General features: G+C 39.0%; 1 protein-coding gene across 1 annotated transcript in view; it reads right to left on the bottom strand.

The window, feature by feature from the left end:
• The window catches only part of MINDY4 (MINDY lysine 48 deubiquitinase 4), a 95,089-nt gene that overhangs the window by 43,481 nt on the left and 33,504 nt on the right, over positions 1-18,104 (bottom strand). Inside the window, exons 7-10 of the mRNA XM_027828862.3 lie at positions 8,357-8,415; positions 7,751-7,860; positions 5,785-5,901; positions 4,011-4,099 (exon numbers count right to left, since the gene is read on the bottom strand). Coding sequence (XP_027684663.2) covers positions 4,011-4,099; positions 5,785-5,901; positions 7,751-7,860; positions 8,357-8,415 — 375 coding nt within the window. The remainder of the gene's footprint in view (positions 1-4,010; positions 4,100-5,784; positions 5,902-7,750; positions 7,861-8,356; positions 8,416-18,104) is intronic.

Here is an 18,104-nt window from a genome sequence, read left to right as displayed (position 1 = left end):
GAAATGATTTCTGCTATATTTCCCTCATATTCTCTAATATGATGAACCAGAGATAGTCCCTTCTAAAATTCAGGAAATTTCCTGTCTCCTTGCCCAAACTGGAGCATGGCACCACAATGTAAAACATGGTCGATCACTGTGTATTTCAATAAGTCTGTTCTGAACGAGAGGCTAGCTGGTGGAGCTATGGACAGATATGCTCTTCTGGAAGAACTGAGAAAAAATGAAGAAACAAAATAACAAAAATTGTGGAACTAACATGATTTCACACCCTGTTTGTTTGGAACTCTCTCCCAGAAGTGGTCTGCCAGAATCATTCACTAGCTGCCTTGGATGATTCAAATCACATGCCCTGCAACAGACTCATCCCTGAGGGTTTTAAGGGCCTCTCCCCGGTTCTCTTGGTTTACTGTGTCTCATGTCTTTCCATCCCCATTCTTTCTGTCAATGAGGAATCAGTCCTTTTCACCTGGTAAGGTGGCTTCCTCATGATTATGGGGTTGACTCTTGTGCCAGGGATCCCTACCTTTGAAAGCAGGGTTACTTTAGTTTGGATAGGTTGGGAGAGTTGGTTCTTTATTTGATTTTAATGCTTTACATTCTTTTTTCTATGACACTGACTATCTCTAACTGTAATCAGAGGTGTGAATGCAGTTCGTGCAGGCATACACACGCTAACTTTAATCTAGGTTGCACGGCTAAAAAAGAGCAGTGAAGATGCAGTGACACGAGACTCAGCACAGGCCTACCTGGTACCCTGGGTATTTGTATCCCTAGTCTGTACTGGGGTCCATGGTGCCTCATCGCCCACTGCTATTTTTAGCTGCACTAGATAAATCAAAGTGAGGTTGGGTATAGCTAGATGTGCTGTAATCACACTGCCAACTCCAGCATACACATATCTTTAAAGACATATTAATCGGTACCTCATAAATATTAGAAACAAAGGCCACCTCTGATAATACATGTATACATACAAGAATTTGCTACCCCAGCAATAGCTGTCTCTGCCTTATCATCTCCAGTTAGAATTCCCTTTTTCCTAGTAAAGCTACCAAACAGCCTATTTCGAAACCCACATTTGCACGGTGCACTCTCCGTTATGAAATCATTTAATGAAAGGATGAACCAGGGAAGCTGTGCCCAAGAGCTTGACAATATCCCTCAATAAAATGAGGCTTACATTTAAAAATCTATTCAACTGAGTTTAAAATAGGCTACCGTGTATACTGCGTGTGTGTGTGTGTGTGTGTATTCACAGTATATGTTTGCCTAAGTAACCTAGATTAGGGATTTGAGATAGCTGTCAGATAGTGAAGTTGTTTTTATCAGAAAAAGACAAATTGAAATATATATATATATATATATATATATATATATATATATATATATATATATATATTTTCAAACAGAATATCCTTTATCTAAAGACAAATCAAAATAATATTTTCCATTAAAGTGTAATATTTTCAAATGACAAAACAATTAAAATGCCTTAACTGATATCATATCATTAGAGCACTAATTTCGCACTAGTGTCACAAAGAGATTACTGAGAAAAGTGAAGTTAAACGATTGTGGTTAAAAAGAATGTTTTAAAAGGTCAGCACCAGGCTCATCTCTGATTCTTCCCTCTGCTGGACATTTCTTTCAAGCACTCCACCAGCTTTGAATCTGATGCCTAAATATTATACATAAGAACATAAGAATGGCCATACGGGGTCAGACCAAAGATCTATCCAGCCCAGTATCCTGTGTACCAACAGTGGCCAATGCCAGGTGCCCCAGAGGCAGTGAACCTAACAGGTAATGATCAAGTGATCTCTCTCCTGCCATTCATCTCCACCCTCTGACAAACAGAGGCTAGGGACACCATTCCTTACCCATCCTGGCTAATAGCCATTAATGGACTTAACCTCCATGAATTTATCCAGTTCTCTTTTAAACCCTTTTACAGTCCTAGCCTTCACAACCTCCTCAGGCAAGGAGTTCCACAGGTTGACTGTGCGCTCTGTGAAGAAGAACTTCCTTTTATTTGTTTTAAACCTGCTGCCCATTAATTTCATATGGTGGCCCCTAGTTCTTATACTGTGGGAACAAGTAAATAACTTTTCCTTATTCACTTTCTCCGCACCACTCATGATTTTACATACCTCGATCATATCCAAGTACAATGCCAGGTATAGTACAACAGACAGATTAGCAAGTGTGGGGCTTCTCGTGCTGGCAATATTCTAAAGGGCTATGACCTCTCAAGTTCCAGATATTACTGTTATGTTACTATCTACTCAAGAATGATAGGTCTGAACCATTATCTGCTAAATGCTGATTCCTGTGGAGCTCTTTTTGAGCTGATGCTGTGGAGGTGAGTGCAGAATAAGAATCTAAATATAATAGGATAGGGATCACAAACGTCATTTGACATTTGGGGATGTATCAATGTAATTTTTGCATGTTCAACATTTTTTTGTTTAGTTGAGAAACAGAGACAGAGAGAGAATTTTAGTCCCATCCAACGTATAAGGCTCAGCCTGTTTTCGAGAGCGTATAAAATACAATGGGGTAGCTCCCAAACCTCAACTTTTTTTTCCTTCACAGCTGTGGGAGTGAAGGTGAGGAACTAATAATTGATTTGCAGATTTACACCAGTGTGACAATGGGCAGAATTTGGCCTCTGGTATTTTCATTTTGGGCCTATGTTGAGATTAGTTGGCTAGCAATGCTGACTTATACCCATCTATGCACTAATGGTGTCTTTAGGACAGATGAGGAATAAAATAAGATCCAAAAATAGATTTTTAATTTTAGACTAACATATAATTTGAACCCAGGTCTCCAGCAATTAGAGACATGTGCAATCACTGTTTCACTTTGAGGACATACCCCCTGAGACTTAGGAGTGGAGATCCAGAATTGTTCACAGAACAATTTAACTGCTAATTCTCTCCCATTTTATGTCAAATCATAATTTTGGCCTTTGAAACACTCAGAATTGTATATTACATCATCAAGAATCACTGCAGAAAATCTTAACAGATATCACATAGTTTCCACAAGAATCTGCATATATTGGTGCAGATTCTCTTTCTCATGTAAAAAGTCCTTCATCCCTTTACACAATTCCGGCAAGGAAAGGGAATTTTAAAGTGGAAATAAATTACACTTACACTCACTTTAAGACCCATTTACGTGGCCAGAGTGAAGTCCTAATAGGGCCAGAATTTCTGTCCAAGTAGAGAAAGGGGCTAAGAGACTATTTTTAACGGTGTTTAGGCACCTAAAGATGCAGACAGGCACTAAAGCCTTTTCAAAAGTGTCTAGGTGCAGAAATCCCATCGAAATTAATGGGAATTAGGTGTCCATGTGCTTATGAAAATCCCACTAGGATAAAATCCCACAGTGAATAAGATTTGTCTCTTTAGCACAGACAGAAATGCTGTGTTCACTGAGTTTTTTAGAACGTAGCAAGTAATTTTCCCTTGATGCTATGAATATTCTGTAACTTTTCTGTAAAGTAATTAAAAGACATACACAGTTTTTAAACCCCATTAGGGACTTTAGCTGTGTAAAATTAGCAAGGAAAAGAGCTGATATGACTAACTTTTTGCAAGTTCATTGGGATTTTAGATTGCCATGAAAGACCCCATGCATAGCATGGTCTTACAATACATGATTGCATTCTCTTTGAAATCATTGCTTCACCATGGGACTCCGCAGGTTCAGTAACTGATGCTGGCCATAATTCAGGGTTTCTTTTTTTAGAACGGTTCTTGGTTAATCACAAAAAACTAGTATATTAATAAAAAGCTAGCCTTTAAAATCTACTGTTTAAAGGCAACTTCTATTAGCCTCAAGAAGAACAAGTAAAGCAGTTGGCACTTTCTCTCTTCTGGATACAAATGCAAGGGCAAGAGGGCCAAGCTCAGAAAGGCTTTTTTCTGGCCACACTAAGATAAAGTTTTAGTTTAATTTAGAATGGAAAATATTTCTGGTGTCAGCTGTTGACTCACCGCACATCGCTATTTCTGTTACTGTCTCCAAAGAGAAGTTGTTGCAGGACACAGGCTTGAACTGCGGCCAATACTCCACATGGGCCTCCCTAAAGCGAATAATACACTGGATGAACAAAACAACTAGCACTGTTTGATGCTGGTGAGAACTTTTCACAACCCCTGTGTTTTCATTCAAGTTTAAAGCCATCCTTTGATCTATCTGTGTTGCTTACTGAATTTGCAGCATTTTGCTGCTTTTTGAAGCCACTGAAAAGTCAGCATTACTAATTGAGGTTCTGTTTCCTCTGTGTTTTGTCTGAAAGTCCCTAGAACATACCGTACAGACATCTATGAAGCCAAGGACAGGAGTTTTATCTACTCCACCATCAAGCAAAAATATTCCTCCTAATGCCCCTTGAACATGCGCCTTGTCTGAAGATGAAAAAAAACCCGAAGGTCTATATTCCTACTGGGTGAAATTAACCCCTAGGCAGAGCCCCCGCCCCCCCCCCCCCCCATCAATTCATGAATTAAATCCCATACAAACTCTCAAAATAGGGTTTCAGTGGTGCATATGTCTGGTGTGGGCCCTCTACACAGGGAAGAATTTCACCCACAGAGAGTAACGGAGAGAGAGAAGTTGTGTGCTAAATGGGCTTGATTCAGACACTGTCATGGGAAGATGAAAAGCCCTTCTCTCTGCATATGTTACTGTTCTCAAGTCCAGGTTCATACTTAAATATTTGAGCCAACCCTTTATAACCTTGTGCATTAATGTGATCTGCCATATTAGACCATTATCAAAAACAGGTCAGCCACAACACTGTTTAAAGAATATAAAAAGGCTTCAATCTACTCTTCTGCCAAAGTCCTAGAGAGGCATGGCCCACCACAAGCTCACATTTTAAACTGCATCCAGTTATGCAATTTTTATCTAGTTAGCAACTTCATTTTGTTGCTTATTATTGCTATGTGCAACGCCATGCACAATGGGGCCCCATGCCCCGAATGAGGCCCCTAGGTGCAACCACAATATAAATAATAGATAATAAATGCATTTAATCCAGAACAAATATCCAGCAGAGAAACTTAACTTTTTCTTCACTCTCTCAATAAATCATTTAAATAACTAATGAGTGAATCTTTGGAAAACTGACTTGCGGAAAACAGCAGGGTTTATTTCAGTCTGTCAAGGAAAGCTCCCAATATTAAAAGTTTACATGAAACACAGCAATTGTTTAATATCACTCAGAACTACTATGGTTTAACAACTAAAGTGAAACAGAGAAACTACCACTGTAAAGCATCACTATACAACCAGTTAAGTGAAGTCAAGTTAGGAAGTGAAGAGAAAAATACAGTCTCCATTTGAAATTTACAAATGTAACAAGAATTCCAGGGCTTACTCTCCTTCTCTTGGTCTCCATAGGAACTTTAATGGCCAAAGATGTTCTAGACCTCAAGGTGATGGCACCTCTTGTAGCAGAGTGTTTCCTAAAGCAATGGTTCAGGACTGACTTAAAGGAATAAATGTCACCTACTGATTCCCCATACTTCCTGGAGCACCCTGAGTTTTCTTCTGAAGTTTTCCATCTAGCCCAACTTTCCTTACAAGATTTAGCTATTTTGAAGATTTCTGAAGTAAAATTCCATTCATGAACCAGTGATGAAAAAGAAAAAGGAATATCTTTTAACGAAGGATGGCTTCTTTTATTAAGGTAACACACAACTTCTGGAAACTTTAGGTTAAAGGTAAAGATCATTGAGCTTTTAAGGAAGTCATTTACTGTACCTTTTTTTGCACGATGCCGTATTTTAGCTGTGGTATACTATTAAATGTAAAGTTCTGTATTTTCCATTCTTCACTGAAGCAACAAAGGCTTGAGCCAAACAAAAGATTTTTTATTTCCTACAAAAAAAAGAAAAAGGGAAAAAAGCTCTCATTTTAAAAACAAATCCAATAGGTATATTTTCTTTCCATAATTTATAAGAACGGAGGCATGTGGCAGGATAATTACTAACTCTATATAACCACCCTTTTAATTTTTGTTTTATAAATACTGTAAATAGCAGGGCAATTCCACTGAAAAGGAGTCATTTTTTCCTTTTCCTGCAATGTTCCTTCAACACATAATGCTATGTGTTGCTCAGCATTATGAGCTTTTTTCTGTAGATCACTGGATAAACGGTGCTTCTAGAAACGTTCACAGAAGACAGCCTCAAACTTAACTACGAGAGGAATAATATGTACTACTGGTTAAAAAAAAAAAGATTATCGCTATGGTCTTCTATTGAAGAGTTTTCAATTTCCCACATCCCAATAAAAGATATCATCCAATGGGATGAAATATAAGCTGTGAAAGGAGTACCTTAGCTGGCACATTATGTAGAATAGACAATCTGTTTCACCTACCAAAGGTGGTGGTCTGAGACCGATGTTGTTCAAAGTTTTGAATAACACTTGTCTTGGGACATGTAACAAACTGTCAAATTCAGATACTAGCCCCAACCAAATTTGGACTGTTGACCCCAATCTGGAGCAGCTTCACTGAAGTCAATGAATGAATGCATCCGATGAAGTGAGCTGTAGCTCACGAAAGCTTATGCTCAAATAAATTGGCTAGTCTCTAAGGTGCTACAAGTACTCCTTTTTTTTTATGCTAGTGTAAATGGATGTAAGTAAGAATCAGACTCCTTCAGTGTTTGGATACTTATTCAGACTGCTTTGGTCTAGAAATCAGGTTGTGAATCGTTCTCATGAGATTTGTAGTGCTTTTTAGCTCTGGCTGAGTGGGAAGTACAGTACTATAAGAATAGCCCTTCACATGGTTTTTAGATACTTCTGCTTCTGCCCAAAATAAAAGAGATAAAGATGCATGAGAAAATGGAGGGAGCACGAGGGAATAAAATGAATCAAATTACTCTATACCTCATGAAAGGTTTGGTTTGGAGGATAGGTAAACACGTAAATTTGTTTCTGTTACAGAGAGAGAGATGAAAGTACAGAATAACTCTTATTTTATTCAAACCAGTTTGTCTGCAACTAGTGATAACCCAGGTGTGCTAATGAGCAAGTCTACATTTTTCCACTCATACACATACAATACCAACACACCAAGGGCCTGATTTACCTTGAACTGAAGTCAATCAATTGGGAGTCTTTCCACTGACTTCAGTGACATTGGATTAGGCCCCGAGTGAAATGGGGAAAATAAATTCTTATTTTGTACTTGTTTGTGAGGTTTCTCAGCGGCAAACATATTCTATGAAATAATAACAATACATTGCACCTGTATAGTGCACTTCATCCAAGGATCTTGAAGCACTCTACAAAAAATAACTGATGGATGAAGCCTTACAATATAACTATGAGGAAGGAAAATACAATTATTACCATTTTACAAATACATAAAATGAAGGATGGAGGAGTGTGAGTTGCCCAAGGTCACATAGAAGTCAGTGGAATATCAATAAGAGACCCCAGTAGTCCTCCTTCCTCATTCTAACCCCCCCCCCTTAAAATACCGATTTTGAAATAACTGATTAAAAATTAGAACACGTCAAAGAAGCACAATTGACTGGAACCATTAACAAAGGAATGTAAAAATACAATTTTAATGATCATTAGGATTTATTGGATTATGAATCTCAGATGCACTAAATGTAAAAAACAAAACCTATTGTAGCTTTGGCTTACTCAATAAAAATAACAGGTTTTAATGCATCATTTTGTGTTTATCATCATACATGTGTCTTACTTTTGCTAGGGAAATATCAATTGCCTTTGATACTATTTCAAGTGTATACAGCGTTGAAAGTTCTGGGATCCTACTAACTTCCCCAATGGTTGCTTCATCATCGAAATCAACTGAAAGAGAAGAAACCTTGTAATATGCAGAATGTTGTCTGGTAAACCAAATTCTGCCCTCCAATACCGCCAGGTAACCCACTGCTAGTGGTTGATCATAATGACAGATGCAACTTTAATACCTCTGATCTTTAAAAAGTTACAAGTACGGTTCCACTCTGAAAAGTGATGATACAAATTAGATCATGAGAGCCACTGTTTCTTATGCCCCAATAATTTAGTATTAAATTTGTTCAAAGGACAATTAAATGAAAGCGGTTTATTTGTTTGTTTAAATTTCCTAAGTGCTAGTTGCACTTTTTTGGCCTGGCATCTAAAAGTTAAACTGGGATTGAAGCGAGCACACAATCTTATCTAGGAAATTAAAACACAACTGTCTGTACCCTGAATCAACTAAGACTTGATCAAAAGCAGACCATTATGCACATTGCTGTTAAGTTTTATTTGTTGTGCAAAATATGAGAGATAGACCAAAGCGAAGCATGACATGACATACCTAGTTCTAGTACATCTTTCATCTGGTCACTTTTATTGGATATGGATGATGGAGTCTTTCTAAATTAAAATGAATTAAAGAACAAATTACCAAAGGTTCACATTTAATGAAACAGCAATACAGAAGATTAAGTTAAACAATGTATAAACCACCAAACCTTATTAGGGCAAAATCAAATTTTTCACAGAAGTATATGGCATTCTATATAGTATATAGTCAATCACTAAAGCCAGAATAGCAGTCTGCACATTGCAACATAATGCAATCAATTTGTATCACTAAATGTAACTCCACTGTGGATCAGATCCTGCAAGTTCATATGCATGGGCAGGACTCTACACCCTCATGGAGTCTCAACTGACGTCTGTGGTGCTCTGCATGAGTACAATGTTTGGGTGCCCACAACTCAGCTTGCAGGATTGGGACCCATGAAGTGAAATTCACTCCTGCATGAGGCCTATGGACCACTTAAATCCAACTTAAATCCTTAAAATAAAATTTCAGTGGGATATAAATTGTGCTGGCTCACATATTGGCCTTATTTGTGTCATCAACAAGTTAAACGTTTATAGAAATAAGCAAATGATGATCAAAGCTAATTTTTTCAAACTTGGCTATGAAGTTAGACTCCTAAATATCAGTCGGATTTTCAGAGGTAGCACAGGCTTGTTGCTCCCACTGAATTCACACGAAAGGGAATACAGTCCGAGGAAAAGTTTCCTACCTTCGCTGTTAAAGAGGATTATTTTTTTTCAAAATAATAACACTGAATCATTTTTCATCCATCTTTTGTTTGGAAAACTGTGTTGCAAATGACAGTCCTTTCAAAAACTGTATGGAATCATTTCCTCAGAAACACTCTTTCTATGCACACTATTATTATGGCAACAGTTGCAGCCATATCACATATTTTCCATTAACTTAATTTCCTTTTTTCACTGTGTGAAAGAAGATGAATGAAAGCAGAACACACATACACACCACACTCAGGACTTTTCCAGTCTGATAACTTTCTGGCACCTTTTTCCTTTACAAGCCTTTCTAGAACTTAAAAGTAGGAACTACCATGCTGTTTTTCTTCATAAAAGCATTAAGGAATTGATTCAACTAAATCTGGCAGCACGCACAGAGTCACAACAAACAGACACTCTACAGCAGGAAATGAATCACCCATATTACTAGTAAGTCAAAGTAAAATAATTAATGTTCATGAGATCAGTCCTGAGATCTAAATATGTGGGTTGAGAGCAAATATGCATAGCAACATACTAAAAGATTCTGAGCTACAGTGGAGAATAGCAGGACTTTTTACTACAGTGTATTTTAAAATACAGTTAGTAGTAGTGGTGGTATTTATTATGCATTAGAAGTGATAATCATGGACCAGAACCCCACTGTGCTGGGTGCTCTATAGAAACAGAACAAAACCACAGACCCTGTCCCAGTGAGATTACAATCAAAGGGTAAGATGAGAGACCTCAGATGGATGCAGAAGGACAGGGGAGCACAAGGAAACAATGAAACAGTATTGGTCAGCATGATGGACAACGGTCTCAGCACACCAGCGGACTAACCATTGTCAAGTAAATTACAGTACATTCTAATAGATCTTACTAATATTGGTTTCCATCATTCTTTTCAGTTTATTTTTTTCTGCGTTACTTGCTAATATTTTCATACTTACTGGTCAGGTGGAGGGTCCCAATAAAATCAGTGTTTACGCACAGAATGTGTTTCAACGGAATACTGAAGTCACTGAACCACGCTTACAAAAACAACATGCTTTTTTATTTTTATTTCTGAGATTGCAACTATTCCACCTGGCTTCCTAGCAAGAATGTTTTTCCCTCCAAGGTCAACCCCTTTGGGTCCAGTCTTACACATACAGTAACTCTGAAAGCTGAGATCACAATACAGATAGGGTTTGGATATAAAGGAAAGTTACAAAAAGTGTCATTTGGTGTACTTTTTGGTGAGCAAGTCATTGTTCCTATCTACATCAGCATTGTTTACACTTAAAAGAGTGTGTGTGTGTCACCAAAATAAGTCACTCAACCCCGTTTACATTACATTGCACTTCACCATGTCCCAGGTCGAAGATTTGATCATGAACTGAGCCACAAAGGTGACAGGATATATTACAGAGATTACAGACTAGGATTGTTGGAGATGATGACTGCCAAATGCTGCCAATGGCAGTCTGAAATGGAAGGATAGGGTTTACTGGTCATGTTCTATCCCCCTTTAGAAGGAGCCTATCATGCTTTCTTGCACCAGCATTTACATCTCTGTCTCTCTCTATATATAATTTTTATGGGCTCTACAACCATAGTATCTGTGCTCCACACAAACATTAATAAATTTATTCTCTTTAAAATACTCTAAAGGTATGGAAGTATTATTATCCCTATTTTTATAGATGGGAAATTAAAACACAGAACAGTTAAGTGACTTGCCCAAGGCCACACAAGGTGTGTGTGGCAGAACTAGAAATTGAACCCAGAGCTCCATCCATGGTCTTAACTACAAGACCATCCTTCCATCTGGGCTCTTATAACGTGCCCAATCACCTTAGTATCTGACTGCCTTTTGAAACAGAAAGGACTGGAAACAGGTTAAATTAATATTCTGACTCTTTCCTCTCCCAAACTCCTCTTCTCCCAAAAAATCCCCAACCTGAAAGCAATTGCAAATGAAAAAATACATAGACCCACCACTGAAAGAACTGAAAGAAAGTCTAAATGGATGATCTGAGAACTTCCAAGGCGTATATCACTGGGGAAAGCACCAAAAGCACAGATCCACGTAGGATGTTTTCCTGCACAGAAGGGTATTTTTGCAGGTGGAGATTATTTGTGAGCTCCCTTCTTAAGCTACTTGAAACTTCATCAGAACTTTTACTGTTATTTCCACTTCAACAGATGGCCACTATTCCAGGAACATTTATTGTGCATATAAAATCATACAATTAAAGCGCTTTGCAAGGAGGAAGTCATCCGTCATGTCAGAAAAATGAGGCAGGAAGAAAATATGTATTATAAATATACCATACTGTACTTTCTCCAAATATTTGAACATTCCTATCTCATCTCCATGCATAGAAAACGTTGTTTACATAGGATAACCAAACTCAGAGAAAGTTCTTCCCTCTGCACAATAAGGCATGTGTCCTCTATGGTTTCCTATTTATATTAACCTATGCTGGAGGTCAAAGAAACAAACGTGCTTATAAAATAAGCAATGGTCACCAGCTAGTTCAGAATAACTAACTGTGTTGGAAAACCATAGTTTCCTTGTCAATTTAATGCATTCTGCAGCTCTTGCATGGTACTTACATCTTGCCTCTCAAATAATGTAGAGATTCAGAAGAATTCCTACAGGTTCTGAAACAATCCTAGGGTTGTATACTGTTCTGTTGCTGTACACACAGTACAATAGAAGTATACAGCCCTTATTCCATTCTTGTGATACTGGAGACTGGAGCCCATAGAGCTAGCTTGCCTTTATTATATTCACTGCCTTGCCGTCATTATATTTAGCTGTTTTCGTTATATTTAGCTATAACACAAGAAACCTAAAAAGAACAAGAGTACTTGTGGCACCTTAGAGACTAACAAATTTATCTGAGCATAAGTTTTCGTGGGCTAAAGCCCACTTCATCGGATGCATAGAATGGAACATACAGTAAGAAGATATCTATATACATACATACAATACCCTGTAAGACATTAGATGAAATGTAAGTTAGCATAAGTGTTCTTAAATAGGCCATAACCCATGGCATAGATCAACTGTTACCTTTAGATTTTAGGAACTAGGGAGACCTTGCTCAATAGTAGGAAGTAGAATGTTCCAGTAAGTGCCATCACAAGGAACATAGAAGTAATAACCCAGCGTCTGCTTAAGCAAGGGGTGATGGGTATGATCATGAGTTGACATGGTAGTACATGTAGCAATATACTAACCTATAGATGAAGGACACCTCAGCATTAGTAGGATGAGAAAATACAAATAAGGAAAAGGGGAGAACCTCTTACTGAGTATGCATTAGATATAGTGGTGTCAGCGCAACATATCATAAAAGTCGCATCCCAGCCTGATGGGGTAGAAGAGAGAGAGAAATGTGGCCCTTGGAAGGAACCAGAATGATGGCCACTCGTGATGAGGAGGAAGGTGATGATGATGAGGAAGATAATGGCTAACATTTCAGGTGATCCTGCAAGGCATGGTGTGAGTATATGGATGTGTAGAGGTATATTCTATAGTCTCTCTATCTACCTTATTGAGTTAGAGTGCTTGTGACCTTGCTAAAAGTATTAATAAAATATTTGGAAATATAGAAGAGTTCCTATAGTGTGAGTGTTGCAACTGTGCACATTGGGGTTCCCAACTATCTAGTAATTTTATAAAACTGGGTCTGATCTTGGGACAAGAACCTGTCACCCCTCAAAGGGATAACTGGAAATTCTTAAGTAATCAATACAATTATATATTCAATATTATATTATTACATTGGGCTACAAGATGTTCCAGAGGACTGGGAAAAAACTAATGTATTTTGTGCCAATATTTTTAAAAGGTAAATGGGATGACCCGTGTATATATAGGCTGGTGAGAGTGACATTGATTCTGGGAAAAATCATGGAAAGACTTATACAGGATGCAATCAGTAAAGAGCTAAAGGGTGGCAGCGTAATTAATGCCAGTCAATATGGTTTTATGGAAAACAAGTCTGGTCAGATAAACTCAATATAGTTTTTTTATGAAATTGCAAGTTTTGGTGACAATGATAACTCTATTAACATAATATACTTCTGAAAGTCATTGGATAGAGTATAGCATGAAATTCTGATTCAAAATTAGCACCATACAAAATCGACAAAGCACATGTTAAATTGATTAAAACAGGCTAACTGATAGATCTCAAAAGTAATTGTAAATGGGGAGTCATCATCTAATGGGGCATTTCTAGTGGTATACCACAGGGATCTGTTCTTGATCCAATGTAAAGTAATATCGTTATCAATGATTTAGAAGAAAACTAAATAACTGTTGGCAAAGTTTTCAGATGACACAAAAATTGGAGAAGTGGTAAATAATGATGACAAGTCATTTCTATTGAGCAATATGAATTGCACGGTATGCCAGGCTTTCTTAAATAACGTGTTTTTAATGCAGATAACTAATTATGATTTGTAACAATAGTGCTGTATCAACCAGGCAAGGTACTAACAAGCTTCAACAGGACTTTATTTTCAAAGTGGAAACCTCTTTACCAAGCCGCTGCTGCACCCTCTGTTCTCTCTCCCAGCCTCTCAACTCCTCCCCCCTCCTTCCTGTTTCCTGTCCTTTCAGACTCCCAACAGCCAGTGCTCCCAATTCTAATAATTACAAGCAGCATCTAAACACCACATTCCCTCCTCTCTTAAGAAACTCTCCCAATTAAAATAAACATTATTGTTCTAACAACAAGAACAAATTTGAAACTATACTGTTGGCAGAAATATTACACTGAAAACACTGTAGATACTACATAACATAGTCTCTAGTCCAGACAGGTGATCGCCTGGGTCTGACAGACCGTCTCTCAAGCCCCGGTTCCAGTGCAATGTCTTGTTGTGTTGGTACTACGGTGAAATCATCCAATGCAGACTGGGTGTTGGCATAATCTCCTCTTGGTGCATAGGCAGGTGCAAGATAAGAAGCATTCAATACCCGCCCAACAGAAAGTCGATAGGTGTAAGGTCCCTTCTTCTCTATGATTTTAAGAGGAGCTGTGAATTTATGGTCCCCTTTGTGTAAAATTCCAGGTTTTCATATTCTAACGAAGGAACCACACTCAAACTTTGGTTCCTTAGCACGCCACCGCTTGTCTGTGAAAGCTTTAGATTTTGCTTGGTTCTGTTCAACTGTTTTTCTCACATCATCCTCATTTAGGGCATTAGGTCGTGCCTTTAACAATCCAGCAATATTCAGTTTAGTATTCATCTGTTTCCGATGCAGTAACTCTGTGGGTGATCTTTGCATTGTGGCATGTCGTGTAGCCCAGTATGCTTGCAACAACTCAGTAGTGAAGGGTATCCACAATTGCCCTTCCAGTTTAGCCGTTTGCAAACTCTCTTTCAAACTTCTGTTAAACCGTTCGATTTCCCCATTGGCTTGAGGGTAATATAGGGATGACCTTCTGTGTAAAATGTTCCTGTCTGCTAGAAAAATTTCAAACTCCAGGGAAGTAAATTGACTACCATTATCTGAAACCAGTTCTTTGGGGTTACCTTCCCTGCTAAAAACTTAAGAGAGGAACTTAATTACTGTAGCAGAAGAGATTTGCGATGTAAACGCTACCTCAGGCCATTTACTGAAATAGTCTATTAAAGTGATGGCATAATGGCAGTCAATTGGAGCAGTGTCAAAGGGTCCTACAGCGTCAATCACCACTTTTTCCCATGCAGATTCAGGAAGAGGAACAGGCTGTAATGGAGGGGTACATGTCACTGCTTTCTTATCATGCATTTGGCAAGTGACACCGGATTTTATGACTGCTTCAGTTTGAGAGTCCATCCCTGGCCACCAATACAGATCCCGTAGTCTTTGTTTGGTTCGGACAATTCCTTGATGAGTATTGTGTGCCAGGTGTATGAGTTTTGACTGTAATTCTTCTGGCACAAAGAGCCGGTGTGTACTTCGTAGCACACAGCCATCAAACAAAGAAAGTTCATCCCAAACTCTAAAATAAGGCAGCAAAACTGGGTCAAGGTTTTTAGGGTGACTGGGCCATCTCTTTGTCAGAAATTTCCATAGTTTTTGTTGAATTGGACACGCTGAACAAGCAGCTTGAAATTGTTCTCTTGTAACTGCAGTAAGAGTGCTTGTAATAAGCTCAACCACTACATCCTCATCCTCCGGTGGACCATCTGGTGAAGGCAAAGGCAGGCGAGAAAGGCAATCAGTGACCACATTTTGGTTTTCAGGCTTATATTCCGGTTCATAATTGAAAGAGAGCAGTCTTGCAGACCATCGAGCAATACGGTATCCTGCTCTTCCCAGTCCTTTCGTGATGAGCAACGTCGTCAAAGGGCTGTGGTCTGTGCACAACTTGAACTTGCGGCCCCCCAGGTAAGTTTGTCATTTTTTCAGTAGCCCAGATACAAGCAAGTGTTTCTTTTTCGACTGTAGAATATTTTCTCTCAGCATTACTTAGTATCCTTGAAGTCCTCTCTGTGTTGTCCTCATGCAGTTGTGTGAGAACAACCCCAAGTCCATAATCAGAAGCATCAGTAGTTACAATTGTGGGCAATGCAGGACTGAATAGTGCAAGTACTGGACTATGTACAATCAAGTCTTTCACCGTTTCGAAACTAGTTTGTGCATCCGTTGTCCACACTAAGGTTGAACTTCTCCATAGTAATTCCCGTAACGGTTCAATGACAGAAACATAATTGGGAATGAATTTTGCATACCAGGAGGTAAGACCCAAGAAGGAACGTAAGGTTTGCAAATCTGGAGGAGGAGCATTTGAAATTGCCAGGATATGATCTGGATCAGGTTTTAGTCCAACCTGTGAAATTGTATGCCCCAGAAAGGAGAGTTCCATTTGTCTACATTTGCATTTGGACCTATTGAGCTGGAGGCTTGCTGTGCTGATGCAGTTTAGTGCAGACTGCAGGTTATTGTCATGCTCCTCAGAAGTATTTCCAAACATGATAATATCATCCAGATAGCACTGAACTCCCTGTTGATTCTTCAGAATCAGTGACATCATTTTTTGAAAGGTACTTCGGGCAGATGCGAGACTGTATGGAACACATTTAAAACGAAATAGTTCCTCGTGTAATAAATGCTGTGAGGTCTCTGCTATCTTCATGCAACATAACCTGGTGGTATGCGCTCTGCAAATCAATAGTAAAAGACATCTTTGCTCCACGGAGTTCTGCAAAAACTTCTTCTATGTGAGGAAGAGGATGGCTGTCAATCACAATAGCTTTATTTGGCTACCTTAAGTCCACACAAAGGTGAATGCCTCCACCCTTCTTCTGCGTCACTACTATAGGTGAAACCCATTCTGAGGAGTTGATCTCTTCACTAATGTCCTTTTGAACAAGTTTTCTGAGTTCCTCTGAAACAGCTTCCCTGACTGAAAATGGTAAGCGCCGTAACTTCTGTCATACAGGCATCACATTATTCCGCATTTTAACTTTATGCAGAAACCCATAAGCACAGTCGAGTTTCTCCTCAACCTGGTGTTGGGTCCCAGCTGAAACTGGTGTGTGTACCGCAAGAGTGCTTTGCTGAGGAAGATCAATTGGTCCATTAACTACCCTGAGATTTAAATCTCTGCCAAGGATAGGAGTGCCTTTGTGGACAATGTAGAACTCTGCAGTTACACAGCAATCACCAAAAGTAACTATTACTGGCAGGCAACCATGTACTGGAATATGGTTTTTCAAACAGCACACCAAGTGAAGTTTGGGTTCAGTAAGAGGTACATCTTTAAAGTAACGCAGATAGATGGAATCAGGTAGTACAGATACTGCTGAGCCAGTGTCCAGCATTAGCTGAATAGAGTGTGGTTTGCCTGAGGGTATGGCAGAAACGTTTACAGTGCACTTTACCTGTTCTGGAATATGTGCAGTAGTGATTTTGTCCACGCTCAGCACAGTAACATCTGGTATTGTAACTGCATGGACCTGTTGATTGAACTGGCCTCTGTGACATACTTTGGCAAAATGTCCAATCTTTTTGCAATGATTGCACTGAGCTACTTTTGCCGGACATCCTGTGTAGCTTGCAAGGTGTTGTGGGGATCAACAGCAAAAGCATGCTTTTACCGTATTTTGAATTTGCTGATTCAGTAGTTTTTCATTAGTTTTTCTCTTGCAATTGTGTGTCTGCAGTGGTAGTGAACTTTTCTGCAAAGGAGTCACAGCCTGGACTGTGCCTCTTGTAACCATGCTCATTATTTTGGCTTCAGCTGTAGCTGACTCAATCTGAGAAGCAATGGTTATTGCTTTTTCTAGTGTAAGTTGTGGTTCTAGAAGTAAGCATTCTCTTCCATGAAGCATGGTTGTTTTCTCAATGAGCTGGTCTCTAATCATCTCATCTGCCATATTCCCGAAATCACAAATTACAATCAGACTCCTCAGGGAAGCAATATACTGCATTATAGTTTCCCCTGGTTTCTGCTCACGCTGGCGAAATCTGTAGCGATTAGCTACTCCATTCACTTTGGCACAAAAAAATTCTTTAATGCAGTGAGTGCAGTCTCATATTTATCATCTGCAAGAGGGAAAGTGTGAAATATAAGCTGCCCTTCTGCTCCAAGGCAGTGGATTAGCAGAGCACACTTTCTTACTTCAGAAATCTCTGTAGTACTGATAGCAAGCAGATAAGTCTCAAACATATGGATCCAGGTAGTAAAAGCAATTGGAGGCTCACCTGGGCTTTGCAGAAAGGGTGCAGGTGGGTTCAGAGGCAGAAGATTCATCCTCGTCGCCAAAATGTTGTATCAACCAGGCAAGGTACTAACAAGCTTCAACAGGACTTTATTTTCAAAGTGGAAACCTCTTTACCAAGCTGCTGCTGCACCCTCTGTTCTCTCTCCCAGCCTCTCAACTACTCCCCCTGCTTCCTGTTTCCTGTCCTTTCAGACTCCCAACAGCCAGTGCTCCCAATTCTAATAATTACAAGCAACATCTAAACACCACAAATAGTACAATAAATAACTACAATTATCACTGGATATGGACAA

This window comes from Chelonia mydas, chromosome 2 (assembly GCF_015237465.2).
Source record: "Chelonia mydas isolate rCheMyd1 chromosome 2, rCheMyd1.pri.v2, whole genome shotgun sequence".
Lineage (NCBI taxonomy): Eukaryota > Metazoa > Chordata > Testudines > Cheloniidae > Chelonia > Chelonia mydas.
The sequence above is the reverse complement of the archived record's forward strand: the minus strand, read 5'-3'. Positions and strand labels throughout refer to the sequence as shown.